The sequence below is a fragment of the Heterodontus francisci genome, chromosome 4 (genome assembly GCF_036365525.1).
Source record: "Heterodontus francisci isolate sHetFra1 chromosome 4, sHetFra1.hap1, whole genome shotgun sequence".
NCBI lineage: Eukaryota > Metazoa > Chordata > Chondrichthyes > Heterodontiformes > Heterodontidae > Heterodontus > Heterodontus francisci.
In genome coordinates, this window is record NC_090374.1 from 51,431,610 (window position 1) to 51,450,389 (window position 18,780).

The window sequence follows — 18,780 nt, forward strand, 5'->3', positions numbered from 1 at the left end:
AGCAGTGGACTAATTTTATGTCAGAAAACGCTAAACTGCAGATTGCAGTGTTTTAATTTGAAACCGAGGAAGCTGTAATGGATCCTCTGGTGGGATGTAACAGTCAGCAGCAGCCATCAATCTCAGTCTGTGAGAATCATCTGGTATAGTTTCTGCATGGATCTCCAGCTCTTGAAAAAGCATCCTGACTCTCAGCATGGTAACCAGAATCATTAAGTCGCTGTTTTTTGACAGTAGCAACATAGCATCTAATTTCTGCTTTGTTCCTGTTGAGACCAAAGGACTGCTGTTAACCATCTCCCTCCTTTGAGATTTCACAGTGTATATTCTGAGGTGCTGGGATTATTTGTGTGACTGAGGAAAGCAACTTTCATCCATTGTTGCTACATTTTGCTCTTGCTTTGCAGTGAACAGCTAATCTGCACCAGAAGTCGTGATGGACCAGCTCTGCTTTGGTCGCATGTCTTGCGGTGGAAGGTTGGGCTTTGCATGCTGCATACTTTCCCTGTGCAATTATTTGATATAGTTTGTATCAACCAAATCTAATTTTAGTTCCTGACTACTGAGTTATTGGAGTGTGTAAATATATTTGTTGCATAACATATTTCCATAAATTACTATGTATAAAGGAAATCAACCCTTCAAAATAAAAATCCTATTCTTTCTGAATTTGAGCCCCCTTCGAAGATGGTATGATCTGTTTTAGTTTTAAAGCAGGAGGTAAAGTGCAAATGAAGAAATTGATTGATAATCGGTATTTTGGAAATAACTTTCTTCAGTAGATTGAATAAACCAGTATCTTTAACAGCTTGCTGAACCTAGCTGCTGCTTGCCTTGAATATATTGAGAATCATGGCTGTTGTCCGAACAATGCAGCAATTGAAATTGCAGCAGTCTGACTTTTTCTAATTTCTTTTTTTTTGTTGAGCGGGTTACCATATGAAAAAGCCTTTAATGGTCATGGTTAGCTTGCACTTTGAATGTAGATTTTTTTGCATAATCTTCAAAATTCGTGTGAATTTTTTTAACCAGTATTATACTTTTTAATGTACTGAAACATAGGCACTTGTGAAACTTGTAATTTTGCTATAACTGTGCCTTGTTTTACCTACATCTGGAGTTGTGCCCTTTCAAGAATTGTGGTGTGAGTGGCATGTGATGCCATAATTGGAGGAAAAAGTGTTTTTCACTCTAGCATAGTCTTGGCGCAGTAGTCAGAAGGTCATGGGTGTTCAAACCCTAGTCCAGATAGGATCACCAGCTCTGGTTGGACATATTCCAGGAGGTTTCACCACATGACTTTGTGCCTCCAACCATCCCACCCCCAATAAGTTCCACGCTCCGGATATTGGTTGCCTGCCACGCTCATCCTCACAGTGCACCACTTCCTCAAGCCAATTGGAAAGCAGACTGTTCATTACTCGATGGACAGTCAAGAATCAAACAGCCCCCTTATCTTCAGTGCTTTTCGAACTAATATATTTGGTGGTCAAAGAAAATGGGTAAAAAAATTTTAAATGCCCCTCTGATTTTTCTCCCAGTTATTCACAGCAATGTTGGGGAGATTTTATCTTTCATTCCTGGAGACTCTACCACAATCCATGATGATTGGCAAGCCTACGTCAGGACCTGCGCACATATTCTAGGTTGGCATTTCACGACAGTGCTGAGGGAATGCTACATTCAGAAGTACTGTCTTTGGATGGGATGGTAAGCCATTGGCTGCCTTCAATGCATTTCCAAATCAAGTGAAAGAGCCACTGAAAGCCTGTAACAACGTTCTGGTCAAGTTTGTTGCAGCTCCTGGCCATTTTTTGGCGCTCGCTCTCTTTTCCTCCCTGTTCCCTCCCTTTTCCTCCCTGTTCCCTCCCATGAAGTGCACAAATTGAATTTTCTCTCAAGGCCTTGACCCTGGTGGTGTGCAGTCAACTGACCGATAGTTGCAAGAGCATAGTGCCTTTTGTATACTACGGATGTTCCAAAGTGCTTTGCAGCTAATAAAGTACTTCTGAAATGTAGTCACTTTTGCAGGGTCGGCAAACACAGCAGTTAGCTTGTGTATAGAATGGTCCCATCTACTACATTGAGATAAAATGACCAGATGACTTATTTTGGTGCTGTTGGTTAAGGAGCAAATGCCTAGGAGACCAGGAAAAACTCCCCTGCCGTTCTTTGAATATGGGATCTTTACATCCATCTGAGCTGGCAGATGGATTTAATGATTCATCCAAAAGAAGCTACTTCTCTCAGTGAAGCACTCCCTCAGTGCTGCATTCAGTCTTATTCTGTGTTCAAATCTCTGAAGTGCAGTTGGAATCCACGACTTTCTGACTCAACTTACTGCTACTTATTGAGCAGAGGCTAACACTTGAGCTGTAGCTTCAGCTTCACCTATGGTAATGGGCCTCTGGCTGTGATCACACTGCTTGAAGATAAACTGGCTTTTCAGCTGCCTTTGTAAAGGGGGAAAGGAAGGAGGAGGAAAGTAATTATATTCCAGGAATTCTTCAAATCTCAGCAATGGGCTCTGGCAGGATACTGATTCATTGTGCTTCCTTTGAGTAATTATTGCTGATTCCAACTTGCACCACGTTCTGAAATGAGTTAGCCTTCAGCTGCCTCGGCCCTAAACTCTGGAATTCCCTCCTTAAACCTCCCCATCTCTCTGCCTCTTTTTCCTCCTTTAGGATGCTCTTTAAAGCCTTCCTATTTGATCAAGCTTTTGGCCACCTGCCCTAATATCGCCTTCATGGTTTTTTGCAAACTTTGCTCCGTAATGCTCCTGTGGAATGCCTGGGGATGTTATATTATGTTAAAGACAATATATAAATGAAACTTGTATTTATAGGATGCATTAAATGTGCATTTATCTCTTCCCAGGCTCTCTGAGTGCAATTTGGGCAGAAGTAGTTTGCTCGAGTAAACTTGTTGAATTGACCCCTAATTAAGTGAGGAATTGGGTGTGAGCTGGTGTGCAAGATAGTGAAATGACTAAGCTTGTATAACAGTCAAATGCAAGTGCATAAACACAGGAGCTGCCCAGGGCATTGTCCTACCCCATGGTGCTCTGCAGCACTAAGGATAACAGTTGTACTGTTATGATTATGGAAAGCCGGAGCTATCTTTTTCAAGGAATTGCTTATTCTTGGAACCAGGTCAAAGCAACCCTGGAAAGCTTTAAAAAGACCACCGAATGTTTCCTTGATAGCTTATTTGGTAAATTTGTTGCTTAGAAATTGAATCATACAGAACTGATAGGTCTATGCTGAGTTAGTTGACCTCCGTTGGAGCATCACTTTTGGCCTCATCCTACCTGTGGTTAGGAAGGAGAAAATCACTTGGCTCCTAGTCCTAATAACTATACAATGATCCCTGCTGGAAAGTTCAAGTTCAGCTTGGCTGTGATGCTCTTGACTGTAGAATAGCTTGCAGTTACTTGCTGACAAGGCACTAGAGGGTGACTGTAGCATGGGTTAATTACTTCAAGAATGAGTGGGGAAATAATTGCGACTGAAAAATGCCAGTAAGCTGCCTTGGGTATTTCCTTAAAAGGTCAGATCAATGGACAGTGCCATGCTGGGTCACTAGACAGCAATCAGTTCCTGAGGTGAACACAAAGGTAACTTTCACCAAAGTGGTCAATAGGATCACAATGTAAAGGCCTACTTCCACCTCTTCAACTGAGGACTCCCAATCACAGCAGCCCTCAATTCCTGGAGGGTATCCAGAGATCGAGTGCATCTGACTGTTTTATTGGGACCAGATGGCATTAGATGAATAGGGAAGAGAGACTCCTGAATGAGGAGATTAAGGTCTTGCATTTTGTGGAGACTGTTCTAAGGTTCTGGAAAATTATTTTCTAATGGCGCTTTGAGATGTATGTGAGCAGTGAAGCTTAAAAAGTTTTGGAGTTATTTTAAAGTAAATTTCTGTTTGGTATTTCGGGGTTTTACTCTGTCACTTTCTAGTCCTTAAAAGCACCAGATGTTTTCAGTAGGTGCTAGAGCATTTGCTATGAAAAATATGAAATAATCATTGTATAATGCATACACCCATGTCAGATTAGTTTTAAAATGTTTTTTTTTTTAAATAGGCAGAATCTGGCTATGGGTCAGAATCAAGTCTGCGTCGTCATGGCTCCATGTTGTCTCTTACATCTGCAGCAAGTGGTTATTCTGCCACATCCACCTCATCATTTAAGGTAAGGAAATTGTCCTCTTTACTCATTGTAGATCCCCTGCACCCCCCCCCCCCCCCACACCCACCCCAAACATAGGTATGTTTCTTTTGATGTGCAATTTATTGTTATGGGAGAAAAACATAAGAGTTTAAGTATTCTGCTTTTCGGGAGAAGTTAATTTTGGGGGTTAAATCATGTAAAGCATTCAGTTCTGAAGGTTTGGATAAAACCAGAAAGAAATAGTTTCTCCTTGAAGACTAAAGGGAATTTCCGATTTCCCTACAGCTTCAGTTGACAAAGTGACATTGATAAACCTGTGATATAGTTGCCTGGCCAGGAAATTAATTTTTATATTTTGGTGGGGGAGAAAGGAAGAGAATGCTTAAATTTTTAACTTCATTGGAGGGCCACCTTGGATAGTGTACTCAAGTCTCTGGCTTGTTGCTTGACAGGATATTCAGTTCTGTTGGTATATATGCATTTCTTTTGGGGTGGTGGAGGGGTGAGAGTCCAGTTATAATGCAATAAATTATATTTCAGTCATTGACTATGACTTGAAACAAATATATCATCAGGTAGGCAGCACTGCTACGATTTTTTTTTTATGGTCAGGGTCACCGTCTTTGACATTCCCAGGTTTCAATACTCCAGGGGAACAGCAAATTGCAGATGATAGTAACAGCGTTCACGTAATGTATAGAGGTTGTCAGTAAGCCTGTTGAGCAAGGTGAGGTGAGAGTGACTGCCCTTGACATCAAGGCAGCATTTAACTGAGTATGGCATCAAGGAGCCCTAGCAAAACTGAGACCAATGGGAATCGGGGGGGAAAACCCTCCGCTGGCTGGAGTCATACCGAGCGCAAAGGAAGGTGGTTGTGGTTGTTGGAGGTCAATCATCTGAGCTCCAGGACATCACTGTAGGAGTTCCTCAGGGTAGTGTCCTAGGCCCAACCATCTTCAGTTGCTTCATCAATGACCTTCCTTTAATCATAAGGTCAGAAGTGGGGATGTTCGCTGATGATTGCACAATGTTCAGCACCATTCGTGATTCCTCAGATACTGAAGCAGTCCATGTAGAAATTCAGCAAGACCTGGACAATATCCAGGCTTGGGCTGATAAGTGGCAAGTAACATTCGCGCCACACAAGTGCCAGGCAATGACCATCTCCAACAAGAGAGAATCTAACCATCTCCCCTTGACATTCAATGACATTACCATTGCTGAATCCCCCACTATCAACATCCTAGGGGCTAGCATTGACCAGAAAGTGAACTGGAGTAGCCATATAAATACCGTGGCTACAAGAGCAGGTCAGAAGCTAGGAATCCTGAGGTGAGTAACTCACCACCTGACTCCCCAAAGCCTGTCCACCATCTACAAGGCACAAGTCAGGAGTGTGATTGAATACTCTCCACTTGCCTGGATGGGTGCAGCTCCACCACTCAAGGAACTCGACACCATCCAGGACAAAGCAGCTCGCTTGATTGGCACCCCATCCACAAACATTCACTCCCTCCACCACTGACGCACAGTGGCAACAGTGTGTACCATCTACAAGATGCACTGCAGCAATGCACCAAGGCTCCTTAGACAGCACCTTCCAAACCCGCGACCTCTACCAACTAGAAGGACAAGGGCAACAAATACATGGGAACACCACCTGCAAGTTCCCCTCCAAGCAGCTCGCTTGATTGGCACCCCATCCACAAACATTCACTCCCTCCACCACTGACGCACAGTGGCAACAGTGTGTACCATCTACAAGATGCACTGCAGCAATGCACCAAGGCTCCTTAGACAGCACCTTCCAAACCCGCGACCTCTACCAACTAGAAGGACAAGGGCAACAAATACATGGGAACACCACCTGCAAGTTCCCCTCCAAGTCACACACCATCCTGACTTGGAACTATATTGCCGTTCCTTCACTGTCACTGGGTCAAAATCCTGGAACTCCCTTCCTAACAGCACTGTGGATATACCTACCCCAAATGGACTGCAGCGGTTCAAGAAGGCGGCTCACCATCACCTTATCAAGGGCAATTAGGGATGGGCAATAAATGCTGGCCTGGCCAGCGTCGCCCACATCCCATGAATGAATTTTTAAAAAATTGAGCATGAAACTGCACGTTAACATTGTGTGTTAGTTGATGCACTTAACAGTTTGTGCTCAGAAGTGGAATTTCCCACTCAATGCCTTCATTTATAGTGCCCAGTTTTTTTAAAAAAGTGGGCTATAATGCTGCTGGTCCTAATAATCTGTGGGATGTGTGGCATTGCATAATAAATGGGGAGAGTGTATCTGAAATTTATGCAGTAAGGTGAATGGAAGTTGGGTTTATTGGGGTGAGCAGTTTCCAGTGAGATTTACTTTGGGCTGAGACTTTGGGTTTTCTAATGCATGGGCGTAAATTGGCTTCAGAATTATTTTGCCGATACTTGAGGGCCCAAATGTGGATCTATCCATCCTTTTTTTTTTGTGTACTTTTGCATAACCGCTATCAACACAAAAATGCATACTCAGTTGAAAGTTCCCAGAGGCACTAGAAACTTGTAAACTGCTGGCTATAGATGAAAAACTATACAGTCCTTCATTTGTTACCACAGACTTCCATTGGGCCAGTCCAAGATCTCAACCAACAGGTAGGAAAGCTTAAAATTTGCACATTAGCAAAATGCACCATTGGATGACTACAAACAATATCTAATGCTTTCAGCAAAAGGGAGTTTTGAATTAAGCTGCACTTTATACAAAATATATTTGGGTAATTAATTACAGAAAAATAAAGGAATTTAACCATTTATGATTTTGGGCACTTCACAAATTGTGTATCACTTATTTTAACGATACTATCATTTTGAAGGTCAAAGACAATTAGCAAAATAGGTATAACCGATGCCTTCTGCAAGTTGTGACTAAAGGTAAGGATTGGGGAGAATGCAGTTATATTGTCTGGGATGCATAACTAAAAAATCTTGTATTAAAAGGATATTGTGCCATCCATTGCACTTACTAACCAAATGTTTCAGCTATTTGAGCTGTTAGAGCAACTTTGCATAGCTGTAATATATGAGTGAAACTTATCTTTATGCTAACCAGTGCTGGCAGTTTTCATTGGTGCACCCCCAACTACTGAGAGCAGTACTACCATGTGTAGAAAGTGACAATTTTTTTTTGCTGGACATGCACGGTGTGGAACAACAGAATAGAAAAAGCCTTCAATGGTGCAGGATGTTTAGAATCTGCAGTGTTTAGTGAGGGATCATAGATTCTGGTAAGTAGCAGAGGCAATTTGACAACCCAGAGAAATGAATGCTGAATTAAGAGTAAGGACTTTACTGGAAATGGAAGAACTTTGCTGAACAAATTAATGCAAGGAAGAAAATTGGGTGTCTCTAGAAATTAAAGGGGATGTGAAAGGATGACAGTTTTTCATTGGCGATACTTGGCTCTTCCTGTCGTCAAGATATTACAAAGCAAAGTACTGCAGATGCTGGAAATCTGAAATTAAAAACAGAAAATGCTGGAAATACTCAACAGATCAGGCAGCATCTGTGGAGTGAGAAACTGACTTGATGTTTCATATCAATGACCTTTCCTGATGTCAGTGATAAAACGTCATCGACCTGCAATGTTAACTCTGTATCACGCTCCATAGATGCTCTGACCTCAGTATTTCTGTTTATAGTCAAGAAATTATGTCAGCATATATTTAGATGGAAGACGAGGACAAATAAGTGGATCATGCGCATCAGCATCCTCTACAGAAAGACCCTCCATGCACAATGGAATGTCATGGAGGAAATTTTTGGAAGAAGTTTCGAGTAAGGCTAAGGTTCGCAGTGGAGCTCCATCCGCTTGGAGGAGAGATCAGTCAGAACCGCTTCTGCACTTAATCCTCCTCGATGCACCAAACTGAGTCGGGGCTATTCCCTGGATGGCTTTGGTCACAGGCTAGGTTTAGTGCCAGGACATCTGGGCAGCAAATGCCTCTGGCAACATCCCCGTCCAGTCCGTCCATGACTTTAGGTACTTTAGCAGCTAGTGCTCTTCTCTCTCGCAGTCACCTGTTGTTCAGGCTAGACAGTTCAGCCAGGGTAGTGGAAAAGTGGCTCTGCTAAATATTGGGAGAGAGTCAGAAGAATGCCCCTAGTGAAAGCTGCCAGGTTCCAGACTCACTCTATACCAGACAACTCTCGTAAGGATGAAAATATTCATTGCAGCTTAATAAAAAGGAGCTGCCTGTCATAAATCAGGTTGTGCACCTGATTGAAGGAAAAAGTCTTCAGCGTACACCTCTTTGGGGACACTTCAATGTACAAGTGTACCTGCAGGGTCCAGAGATGAAAATTTGCAACCTGGATGGAAACACACATCAGATCCTGATCACCCTTCATAAGTAGGAGACCCAGAACTCCAGTAGAGACTGAGTGATTTTTCCTGAGACAAAGATAGACAATGAATTTTCTCTGGATTTTGGGCAACAGATTTAGGGGGGCATGAACAAAGTGACCAACCAGTATCAAAGCATAGTGTCGACCAGTTTCTTTAGGATCAATGTCGTCCTCCGTATAAAACAGAGCAGTCCTGTCCAAACCACTGCCTTTCGAGCAACTGGGGATGAGCTTACTGGCATCGCCAGTTGGTGAGTAAATAAAAATAATCCGTGTTAGGATAATTACATGGGGTACTGTGCAAGTTTATCTGGTTGACACATTCAGGTTACCGACTTGAATTTTCGAAGCCGTGTTGCACTTGATGATGAAGGTGGCTGGTGAATCGGCTGACTACTTGTGAAGACCCATGCACAGTATGAGAGAATAGGGTTTTCATCTCTCAAAAAAACTACATGAGAATATATTTAATAGTAAGTGGGAATTGTGTAGCAGGTCTGCAACACGACAGCATTTCATTTTCTCTTTAATAAGTGTTCCCTTGTCACTTGTGCTTTCAGACTTTCCCTGCTCTTCCCCGGGGACAGGAAGAGCCACATCTCTACCTTCCCACAGTTCAGTGATTAGAATTGTTATGCACTAAAAACAAAGTCAAAGACATGGAAAAGAACTATCTGGCTCATTGAAGCTTATCTCTAGTACCCTGGCACCCCAGTATAGCATCCAGCTGCATTTTGAATGGTGTAACTTACTTAGCAGATCATTCTAAATATTCTTCATTGAATGATCATCATGTTTCTAAATTTACATCCCTCTCTCATAAACATAGCATGAGAGCTATTTCACCAGTATGGTGATTACAAAGCAAGCTCACCCCATTGAAAATGAAATAAATGATTTATGCATTTAAAGGAGGGCTTACTTTTTAACCTAAAAGGGTCACATGCACAGTAGATGTACAAGAAACATGCATTGGAAGCTCTGAGCTGATTGGAGACTGTTTTCCTGTAGTGTCGCAGCCTCTGGGGCCAATACAGAGAGGGTTTGCTGGACAGTAATGATTTTCTGGAGCAGTTCCCATGTCCTTCGTGAGCATTCATGCTCTGATCTGGTCTTGGACCAAGTGAGCTCCAACTCTGATTTTTGTTTACTTGCAAGTAGGATTAGAAATAAATTAACATTATATAATCTGTAAATATAGTCAACATTCTTTGATTTGTAGTTCAAAGTTCCCGTATAAAATTTCCATCCCAAGCTAAATTTTACTTCTGGCTTGGTAGTGGACGTGTTTGAACTTGTTAGATGTGTGTTACTGTTCATATGTACTTGAGTTCTTGGTGCTGTCCTTTCTGGTCAGGACTGAGGATGTTCCCAGAATGTAGCATTTTTATCTGATGGCTTGGGAGGAGGAAGTAGAAGAGGGTTACTGGAGAATAGAATGAAATTTAGAGACCATACCCCCTAAAATTTCCAGCATGATCTCACCCATCTAGATGCTCAACAGCATTTGTGGAGATTTAACTGCAATTAAAATAAATGTAGAAAAATGTATGCAATCATGTCTTCTGCATTTCACTAACAAGGAATCCACATTATCATTTTCTTACCAATGCAGTTACCATTAGCTTGTGAACTTTTTCAGGAATTATCTTATCTTGTGTTTGAAATCATAGTGATTGGTTTCAAAATCCTAATTGAAACCCTAGGGTCCAAAACAAAAACTTTTTTATTCATTCATGGGGTATGGGGATATAGGTGTTACTGGAAAGGCCATCATTTGTTGCCCATCCTCAATTGCCCTGGAGAAGGTGGTGGTGAGCCACCACCTTAACAACTGAGTGAAGCAAATAGACTTTTACAAGAATCCAGTAGTTACATGGTCACCATTACATATATTCGCTTTTTATTCCAGATTTATTTAATGAACTGAATTTAAATTCCCCATCTGCCATGGTGGGATTTAAACTCATACCTGCAAATCATTACTCCAGGCCTCTAGATTATTAGTCCAGCAGCATAACCACTATATAATTCCCGATATTTTAAGTCATCCTATTTGTACATAAAAATCAGAGGTGGAACACTCAGACCGTTGCTCAAAACCAACTTAGCCTAAATGCTCACTAAGGACATGTGAATTGTCCATGTTTGAACCATGTGAATTGCCCCGATGGCAATTACTGGTATTACAATGAGCTGTTCACTATATTTATCAATATCCCAAGTTGACCACAATAGATTTAATTATTCTGTGGTAATTCTTTTGCCACTGACTTGTAAAGAAGCTCAAGAAGTGTAATAAACTTTGCATTTTTTGCAGGAATTGTAACCTGTTGTGTTTTGGATTTCAGAAAGGCCATAGCCTGCGTGAAAAACTTGCTGAAATGGAAACGTTTCGTGATATCCTATGCAGACAAGTTGATACACTACAGAAGTACTTTGATGCTTGTGCTGATGCTGTCTCTAAAGATGAACTCCAGAGAGATAAAGGTGCTTTGATGGAATTTTCCTAAACATGGAATATTTTTAACTGTTGGCATAATCTTGTACTCTTTAACCTCCAGAGCCAATTATGTAGTCCCTTTAGTGAATAAAAATGATTTCAGAATGCCTTTTGAGAGAAAGGAAGGTGTACTACTATGTAATTTTTGTTGCTGCTGAGTTTATATAAGAAGCGCAAACTGCCCAGTACAGTATGTTGACTATATTTCCTCTTCTTGCTACGCAGCCCCTGGATATTTGGCAGTCTTTCAAGAAATGGAGGAACTTTAAATTATTTCATCTAGCATCATTGGTTTGTGTTGCAGTTTTCTAAGCATAGTAATGGGCCTTGTTTGTTAATTCAAAAGAACTTGACGGCAGCAACTTGACTGGTTAAATTCTTCAAAGTGCTGATGTATGCAAATCTGGATAATATATAGACAAAATTAATTATCTCTGGTTAAATGCTGAATATCAAGAGCGCATTGTTCCACGAGGTGTTAGATTGTACATTTTTAAAAAGCATTGAAAGGTATCTGCTCTTGGATTGTCGTTGGTCATCTGATCCTTCATAGAATATAAAATCAAAGTGCTGGAAATACTCAGCAGTTCTGGCTGCGTCTGTGGAGAGAGAAAGAGTTAACATTTCAGGTCTGTGACCTTTTGACAGAACTGGAAAAGGTTAGAAATTTAATAGTCTTTGAGCAAGTGAAAAGAGGCGGGGGGGAGGGAGAAGAACAAAAGGGAAGGTATGTGGTAGGACAGAGGGCAGGAGACATTAAATGACAGATGTCACAGAACAAAGGCAAAGTGAGTGCTAATATTTGTAGTAAAAGACAAAGTATTAGTTCAGAGAGAGTTAATGGCAGAATAATGAACAGCTCCGCCCAAAAGCAAAAACATGAAAAAAAAGTTTAAGACAGGCCCATGGTTAAAAAATAAAATAAAATGTACCATTTTTTTAAAAAGGCCAATCACGTTCTGAAATTGAGTCCAGAAGGCTGTCGCATGCCTATTCGGAAGGTGAGGTGCTGTTCCTCGAGCTTGCATTGAGCTTCACTGGGATGCTACAGCAGGCCAAGGACACAAATGTGGGCATGAGAGCAGGGGGGTGAATTAAAATGGCAAGCAACCGGAAGCTCAGGGTCATGCTTGCGGACTGAGCAGAGGTGTTCCTCAAAGCAGTCATCCAATCTGCAGTTGATCTCCCCAGTGTAGAGGAGACTGCATTGTGAGCAGCGAATACAGTATAATAAATTGAAAAGTGTAAGTAAATCGCTGCTTCACCTGGAAGGAGTGTTTGGGGCCTTGGATAGTGAGAAGAGTGGAGGTAAAAGGGCAGGTATTAAACCACTGCGATTGCATGGGAAGGGAGCGAGGTGTTGGGGTGATGTAGAGGGCCAGGGTAATGTGGAGGGAGCAATCTCTTAGGAATGCTGACAGGGGAGGGTAAGGGGAGATGTGTTTGTTGGCATCGTGCTGGAGGTGGTGGAAATGGGGGAGGAGAAGAAAGTATTGAAAGGTATGAACAATCCTTCATACCTTGTCTTCAGTTTTATTAAAGGGTCAGTGTCTTGTCCTCCTTGATCACTCTGCAGCAGTTGATATGGTCAACTACACCATGTTCCTTCAGTGCTTCTCATCTGTCGCCCAGCTGCATGGGACTGTCCTTGCTTGGTTCTGCTCTTACCTAATCAGAACATTTCCAGCAATGGCTTCTCCTCTTCCTGCATCTCAATACCATTACCACCTGAGTTCCCCAAGAAACGATTCTTGATCCCCTTCTTTTCTCATCTACATGCTGCTCCTCAGTGACATCATCCAAAGACATGGCATCTGCTTCCATGTTGCACTGACGAAATCCAGTTCTACCACTCCAACCCCTCTCTTGTCCTTTCCACTGCCTGTGTGGTAGCCTGCTTGTCTGAAATGCAGTTTTTGATGTGGCAATTCCATCTAATTAAGGAATGGGAAGACAAAGCCATCATTTTTGGTTCCCGTCACAAACATTGTACCCTGGCTGCTGTTTCAAGTTAAAGTCAACTGTTTGCACCCTTGGCTCACCTCCCGTCCTCCGCCCTCAAAAACTTGCATTCATCCAAAACTCTGCTGCCCATATTCTAAACTTCACTAAGTCCCATTAACCCATCATCTCTGTGTTTGCTTATATACATTGGATTGCAGTTCTTCTACGCTTGCGATTTAGAATTCTAGTCTTCATGTTCAAATCACTGCATATCCTCTCCATCTCTGCGATCTCCTCCAGTTTTAAAACCGTCCTGAGAACTCTCCATCAGCCTGCTTCTGACCTCTTGTGCATCCTCACTTCCTTTGCTCCACTGTCCGCAGTTGCATCGATAACCAACTAGGCCCAAAGCTCCGGAATTTGCGCGCTCTCACCCACGCACTCTTACCCCACCTCCTACTCTTGGCCCTCCCCTTTTTGTTTTGAAACTTCAAGTACCGTCAATCAATTTTTTTTTACACTGCAAGTTTTGTTATGTATCTGCTTTTTATCTTGCTTGAATAAATCTTCATTTTAGCTTTAATGTAACTACCTCAGAGCTTAGTATTTACTGTCGTGCAGAGGAAACAGAACAATATAGTGGGCATACGATGTCTTTAGGGTATTATGCTCTAATTAAGAGATCTGAAGCATAACAAGTGTAAAGAATGCAGATTCATAGGAGTCAGCCTTTTGCGGCAAAGCGCAAACCTTTTTGGGTATGTTGTCCAATTTTGTAGGAAAGAGTTAATTTACTGAAGTAAAATTTCAGAAGACCTTGTAAGCAAAGGCGAACTGTTTTTTCACGTTCCTGGTAGTGCTGCTCTGTCTCTAACTGTAACTGCATTGGTACCAGTTATGTATTCAGAGAAATGCAAGTGCAACAATTGTAGCTTTTCCTCGACTTCGTGTTGAGAGTTTTATGAATGATGCTGTTAAATAGACTGTCGATGGAATGTGTGACTACAGTATATGTTCTTGGACTTGTGTGAGGATGTGGTTTAAACTGGTATAGAAACTGAATAACAATCGGTTTGTTTGACAGAAGTCCAGAATAATGTATTAAAAGTTTAATTTTACTATTTTAGTAGTAGAAGATGATGAAGATGCTTTTCCAATCACACGTTCGGATGGGGATTTTATACATAATAATAACGGCAGCAAAGAGAAATGTAAGTATCTTTAAAAAATTGCAGCTTATTTGCTGTACCACTCTAATCTTCAAAGTAATAAATTTCTTATCTGTATGAATTAAAAATGTTTCCAGTGCTTTTAAATTAGTATTGTTTTTCTTTGCAAAAAAGAATTTTCATGTAAATAGATGTGTAAATTCGATTTGTTTCAATAATCTTATGAATGGACTCAGTTGCAATTTTTCCATATCACCTGAGAAATGTAGTTTGTAAAGTCTCCCAGTTGCAGAAGACTCATTTAATTAATTATGGCTTTTTGTGCATCTACTGTCTCCCTGCCCCCACCTAGTATCTCATCATTCATGGCAGAGCCTGCAGCTGCCTCAGCCCTACTCTCTCTCTCTGTTCCTAAACCACTTTGCCTCCATTTACATTATGTATCTATTCAAAAACTTCTTAAAACTTGTCTTGTCGACTACGTTTTCAGTTACTTCACCAATTCTCGCATCATGGCTCATTGCCCATTCCTTTTTTTTTTCTTGATCTATGTAAAGTGCCATGGTATGCTTCCTTCATTAAAGGCACTAAGAATACTTAAACGAACAGAATCTATGGCAATCATACAAATTTCAATTTGCAAAAGCAAAGCTCCATTCAGCTTGTTCCATCTTCCCCTGAATTTTTGGGTACCTAATTAATGGCCCTTTTCTCTTCTCCACTGCCCCTCCCCTTCGCCCTCCATTTTGTTTTTAAAAACTGGCTGCTTGCAAACGTGCAAGAACTGTCAAGAATGCCTACCGTCAGTTTTTTCCTCCATGTCCTTAGTTGATGAGCCTGGTCTCCTCTCGGTATGCTCCTCATAGTGATGTAATTAAATTATTAATGTCATGGGTGGAAGATTATGTAGGCAAATAGACTCATCATGATGTGCTAACAGTTTTAGCTTAAGTTAAATTGTTGTATTGAAGATCAATATCAACCCTATTTAAACATTTATATTGAAACTGTTACGATACAACGGTTGTCATTTGTATGATTATAAATATCCATTACTGCACAAAAGTATAGTGAGCAAAAAAATGACGGTTTTCAGACCGGTACTTTATTTGAAAATTTGTAACCTTGAGTGGTTTCAAGGTGCCCTCCACTGTCCATAGGTTTGGATTAGACTTATAACTTTGAGAAGGGTCCTGTGTTACAAAATACTTGTATTTTTACAGCAACTATAATATTTTTGTGTTGCAATTCTTTTGCATGTTAGAATGTCAGGGAGAGATGCATTGATTTTATTTGTTTCTATAAAGTTAATGATTCAATAAATTAAAATGGTGGCTTTCTTTCAGCAAATTGAGTTACAGATGCTCTCATCATGTGTGTGTGTGTATATATATCCTTTGTGCAGTGTTTCCGTGTGTGCCACCCAAAGGGATCAATGGAATAGATTTTAAAGGTGAGGCTATCACTTTCAAGGCTACTACAGCTGGAATACTGGCTACACTTTCTCACTGCATTGAACTGATGGTGAAACGAGAAGACAGCTGGCAGAAAAGGATTGATAAGGTAACACACAGAATCCATTGTAAGTATTCATGTTATTAAATTGCTGAATTTCCATAAAACCTTAACATTGTTGTGCAGCTGCAAAGGTGTGTATGTGTGCGCACAATATATTTTTCCTTTGTGCAGACATATCGGCAGGAGATGCAACGAAACCGGTGGGAAAATGTCAGAAAAGGGCGAGAAACCAGTGACATAGGAAAGAATAGGTTGGGGTTCTTGCAGAGAAGTGGGTTTATGGAGTTAGGTTCTAGTTTAGAGTAGGAGAGAAAATAGTAATCTCAGAATTATATTTGTCATGCAGGAATAAAATTAGGAAGAAGCAATGTCGATGAGTGATTAGATCTTACAGAAAGGAGAACCTCAGATTCCTTAGGTATTAAGAGAAGGGGAAAACTCTACGGATGGAATAGGGTGAACTTAAATTGGATTACCATCACAATCCTTGAACAGAGGATCAATAGAGGAGTTGGGGAAGAATTAAACTAATAAGATAGGGAAGGGAAACATAGAGCAGACCTAGAAAGAAGGAGCAGTACTGGCAGATAACTGTTTAAATGCAGATAGACCAGGTAAGTGTGTGCAGTATAAAGATATGGTCACACAGGGAAATGCTTTAAAAAAACACATTAGTGGGATGCCTCAAAATCTTTTTATAAAAGAATTCTAGGAGTAAAATTGGAGAGCTGGACGTGCTTGTTTGAGGGAAGCTATGTAATAGCAAACCAACAATGACGCTGCTAAGATAGATCTGCAGGGATATAGGGTTACTTTGTAAAACTAGTGAGATGGAACTTAACATTTTATGTGCAAGGAAACATGATTATGAGAGAGATTGATATACCTGGGCTGGATGCAAGTAAGATGGAAACCCTGTGGATAGGGATGAAACTTGAAGGGAAAGAAACACTAACTGACCATCTGTTATAGACCATGCAGTCTGGCATATTGGATTTTATGTGCCAACGTTACTTGTTATGTGACTACTATAGAAACTAAATGGCCACCTTGAGCTGCAATAGTTTTTTTTCAACCCTGTACATCCTTCAGTGCTTAGAGTAGGACTGAATAATATGCAATTCTTTAATCTTTGAACTCATAGGAAATTGAAAAGAGGCGAAGAGTAGAAGATGCATACAAGAATGCAATGTCAGAACTGAAGAAAAAATGTCACTTTGGTGGACCTGATTATGAGGTAAGAATTCAAATTGTTAAAACATCTTTGAGCTTGCTTTCAAATTCTGGTCATTTTTGGGTTGGGCTGAAGAGGAAGGAAACCTAACAAGCAAATACAAAGTGAGGAGAAGTTATATGGCTTATCAAACGTTTCCCTACATATGACCTGCATTTAAGATTTTGCCCATGTCTTGATTCTCTTGAATGCTTGGACTGTTGGGCTGTATTGATTCAAAGCCTTCCAAGTTCTGAATGTTTTAATATAATGAACATAAACTGTACCTTTAAAAGTTTTTTGCAGCATAATTGTGATCCTACTTTAAATTTTATATTTAAATCTCTTCCATCTTGTGGTGGACACTGAATTATGCTGGGTGTGATTCCATAGTCACTTCCCAGTATCTTGCTTAATTTAGCCATTCTTCACATTAAAGCAAATGATGAGTGGCAGGCAATTAGATCATGATCCTATCCTCATACAGTTTTCATGTCATCTACTTCCCAGCAGGGATCCCTAAATAGAAATTAGGAGCAAAGAACTTGGTAGGTAGTAGTTTACTCTTTACCGATCAATTCCTGGGGTGGAAATCTTTAGGTGCTGGAGATTTAACTATCCCAATTTTATGTATTCCAATCATCCTACTACAATTCCAACTATTGCTATTTCTGCAATTACCATTATAAAAAAAAATACAAATATAAAATATAATGACCTGGAATTTGGTGGAGCGGGGCACCTCATGGTGATCCCTGAAACAAAAGCAAAATACTGCAGATGCTGGAAATCTGAAACAAAACAAAAAGTGCTGGAAATACTCGGGTCTGGCAGCATCTGTGGAGAAAGAAGCAAAGTTAACGTTTCAGGTCTGTGACCTTTCATCAGAACTGGCCTTGTTCTGTTTATCCCTGTTAGACTTGTTCCTGCACCCATCAGCTCAAAAACATTTTGCCTGCAAGGCTGCTGGAAGTGTGAGCTGATGAAGACATGGTGATACAATCTATAAATCCTGGCTGACAATCTGGTACTTAGAGAATGCTGCAATTTTCATAGATGATGTTCTTTGCATAAAACGTTAACATTGAAGTAACTTTCTGCCCATTTTGGTGGCCATTAAAGATCCCATGGTGCAGTTTGTAGAATAGTTCTCTCAAAGTCCTGCCCTCAACCAGCAGAACCAAATCAGATTAACTGTCATTGATTGTTTTGCTGTTTGGGAGATCTTGGTGTGCAAAATAGCTGCCACTTTTGCCTATATTAGTTACAGTATTACACTATATTGCACTGTTCGACACGATTTCAAAGCAATTCGTTGTATGTAAAGTAATTTGAAGCATTTCTGAGATGTGATGAGATGCTATACAGTTGCAGGTCTCTTTGGAGCTCATTTTCTTTTGTTGGAATACTTTTATTAGGAAGGTCCAAATAGTTTGATAAATGAGGAGGAATTCTTTGATGCTGTTGAAGCTGCTCTTGACAGACAAGATAAAATTGAAGAACAGGTATTTTCTCCCTTATAGTTCTAAGTAAATTATTAAATGTTTTCTGTATTCCAATCATCCTACTACAATCAAACTTTTTTGGAGGTGCTCTTTTTGCTTTCATCCTTATCGGTCATTTGGAGTAATCATTTGTACTCTTGTAATTGAGTGCTGTAATCATTTTAATTTTTAGTCTCACACAGAGAAGTCGAGAATTCATTGGTCAGCTGCTGTGCCATTTGGGGATTCCTTCTCGGCAGTTGGTACCCACAGATTTGCCAAACAGGTATGATAACCTGCTCTTTTTTATTGCTTTAGTAGTGATATTACTGAGTGTATTTTGCTAGCAAAATCCTCTAATGCCACTATGATGT

The 18,780-nt window shown here is 40.6% G+C and overlaps 1 protein-coding gene across 3 annotated transcripts in view; it reads left to right on the top strand.

The window, feature by feature from the left end:
• Positions 1-18,780, top strand: part of LOC137369019 (ceramide transfer protein) — a 166,949-nt gene that overhangs the window by 117,884 nt on the left and 30,285 nt on the right. For 2 of the 3 annotated variants that reach the window (XM_068029505.1, XM_068029506.1), the window contains exons 4-11: positions 4,094-4,201; positions 6,788-6,823; positions 10,927-11,065; positions 14,150-14,233; positions 15,597-15,754; positions 16,854-16,946; positions 18,341-18,427; positions 18,600-18,692. In XM_068029505.1, the coding sequence (XP_067885606.1) occupies positions 4,094-4,201; positions 6,788-6,823; positions 10,927-11,065; positions 14,150-14,233; positions 15,597-15,754; positions 16,854-16,946; positions 18,341-18,427; positions 18,600-18,692 (798 nt within the window). The remainder of the gene's footprint in view (positions 1-4,093; positions 4,202-6,787; positions 6,824-10,926; positions 11,066-14,149; positions 14,234-15,596; positions 15,755-16,853; positions 16,947-18,340; positions 18,428-18,599; positions 18,693-18,780) is intronic. The other variant, XM_068029507.1, reaches the window with a different exon arrangement.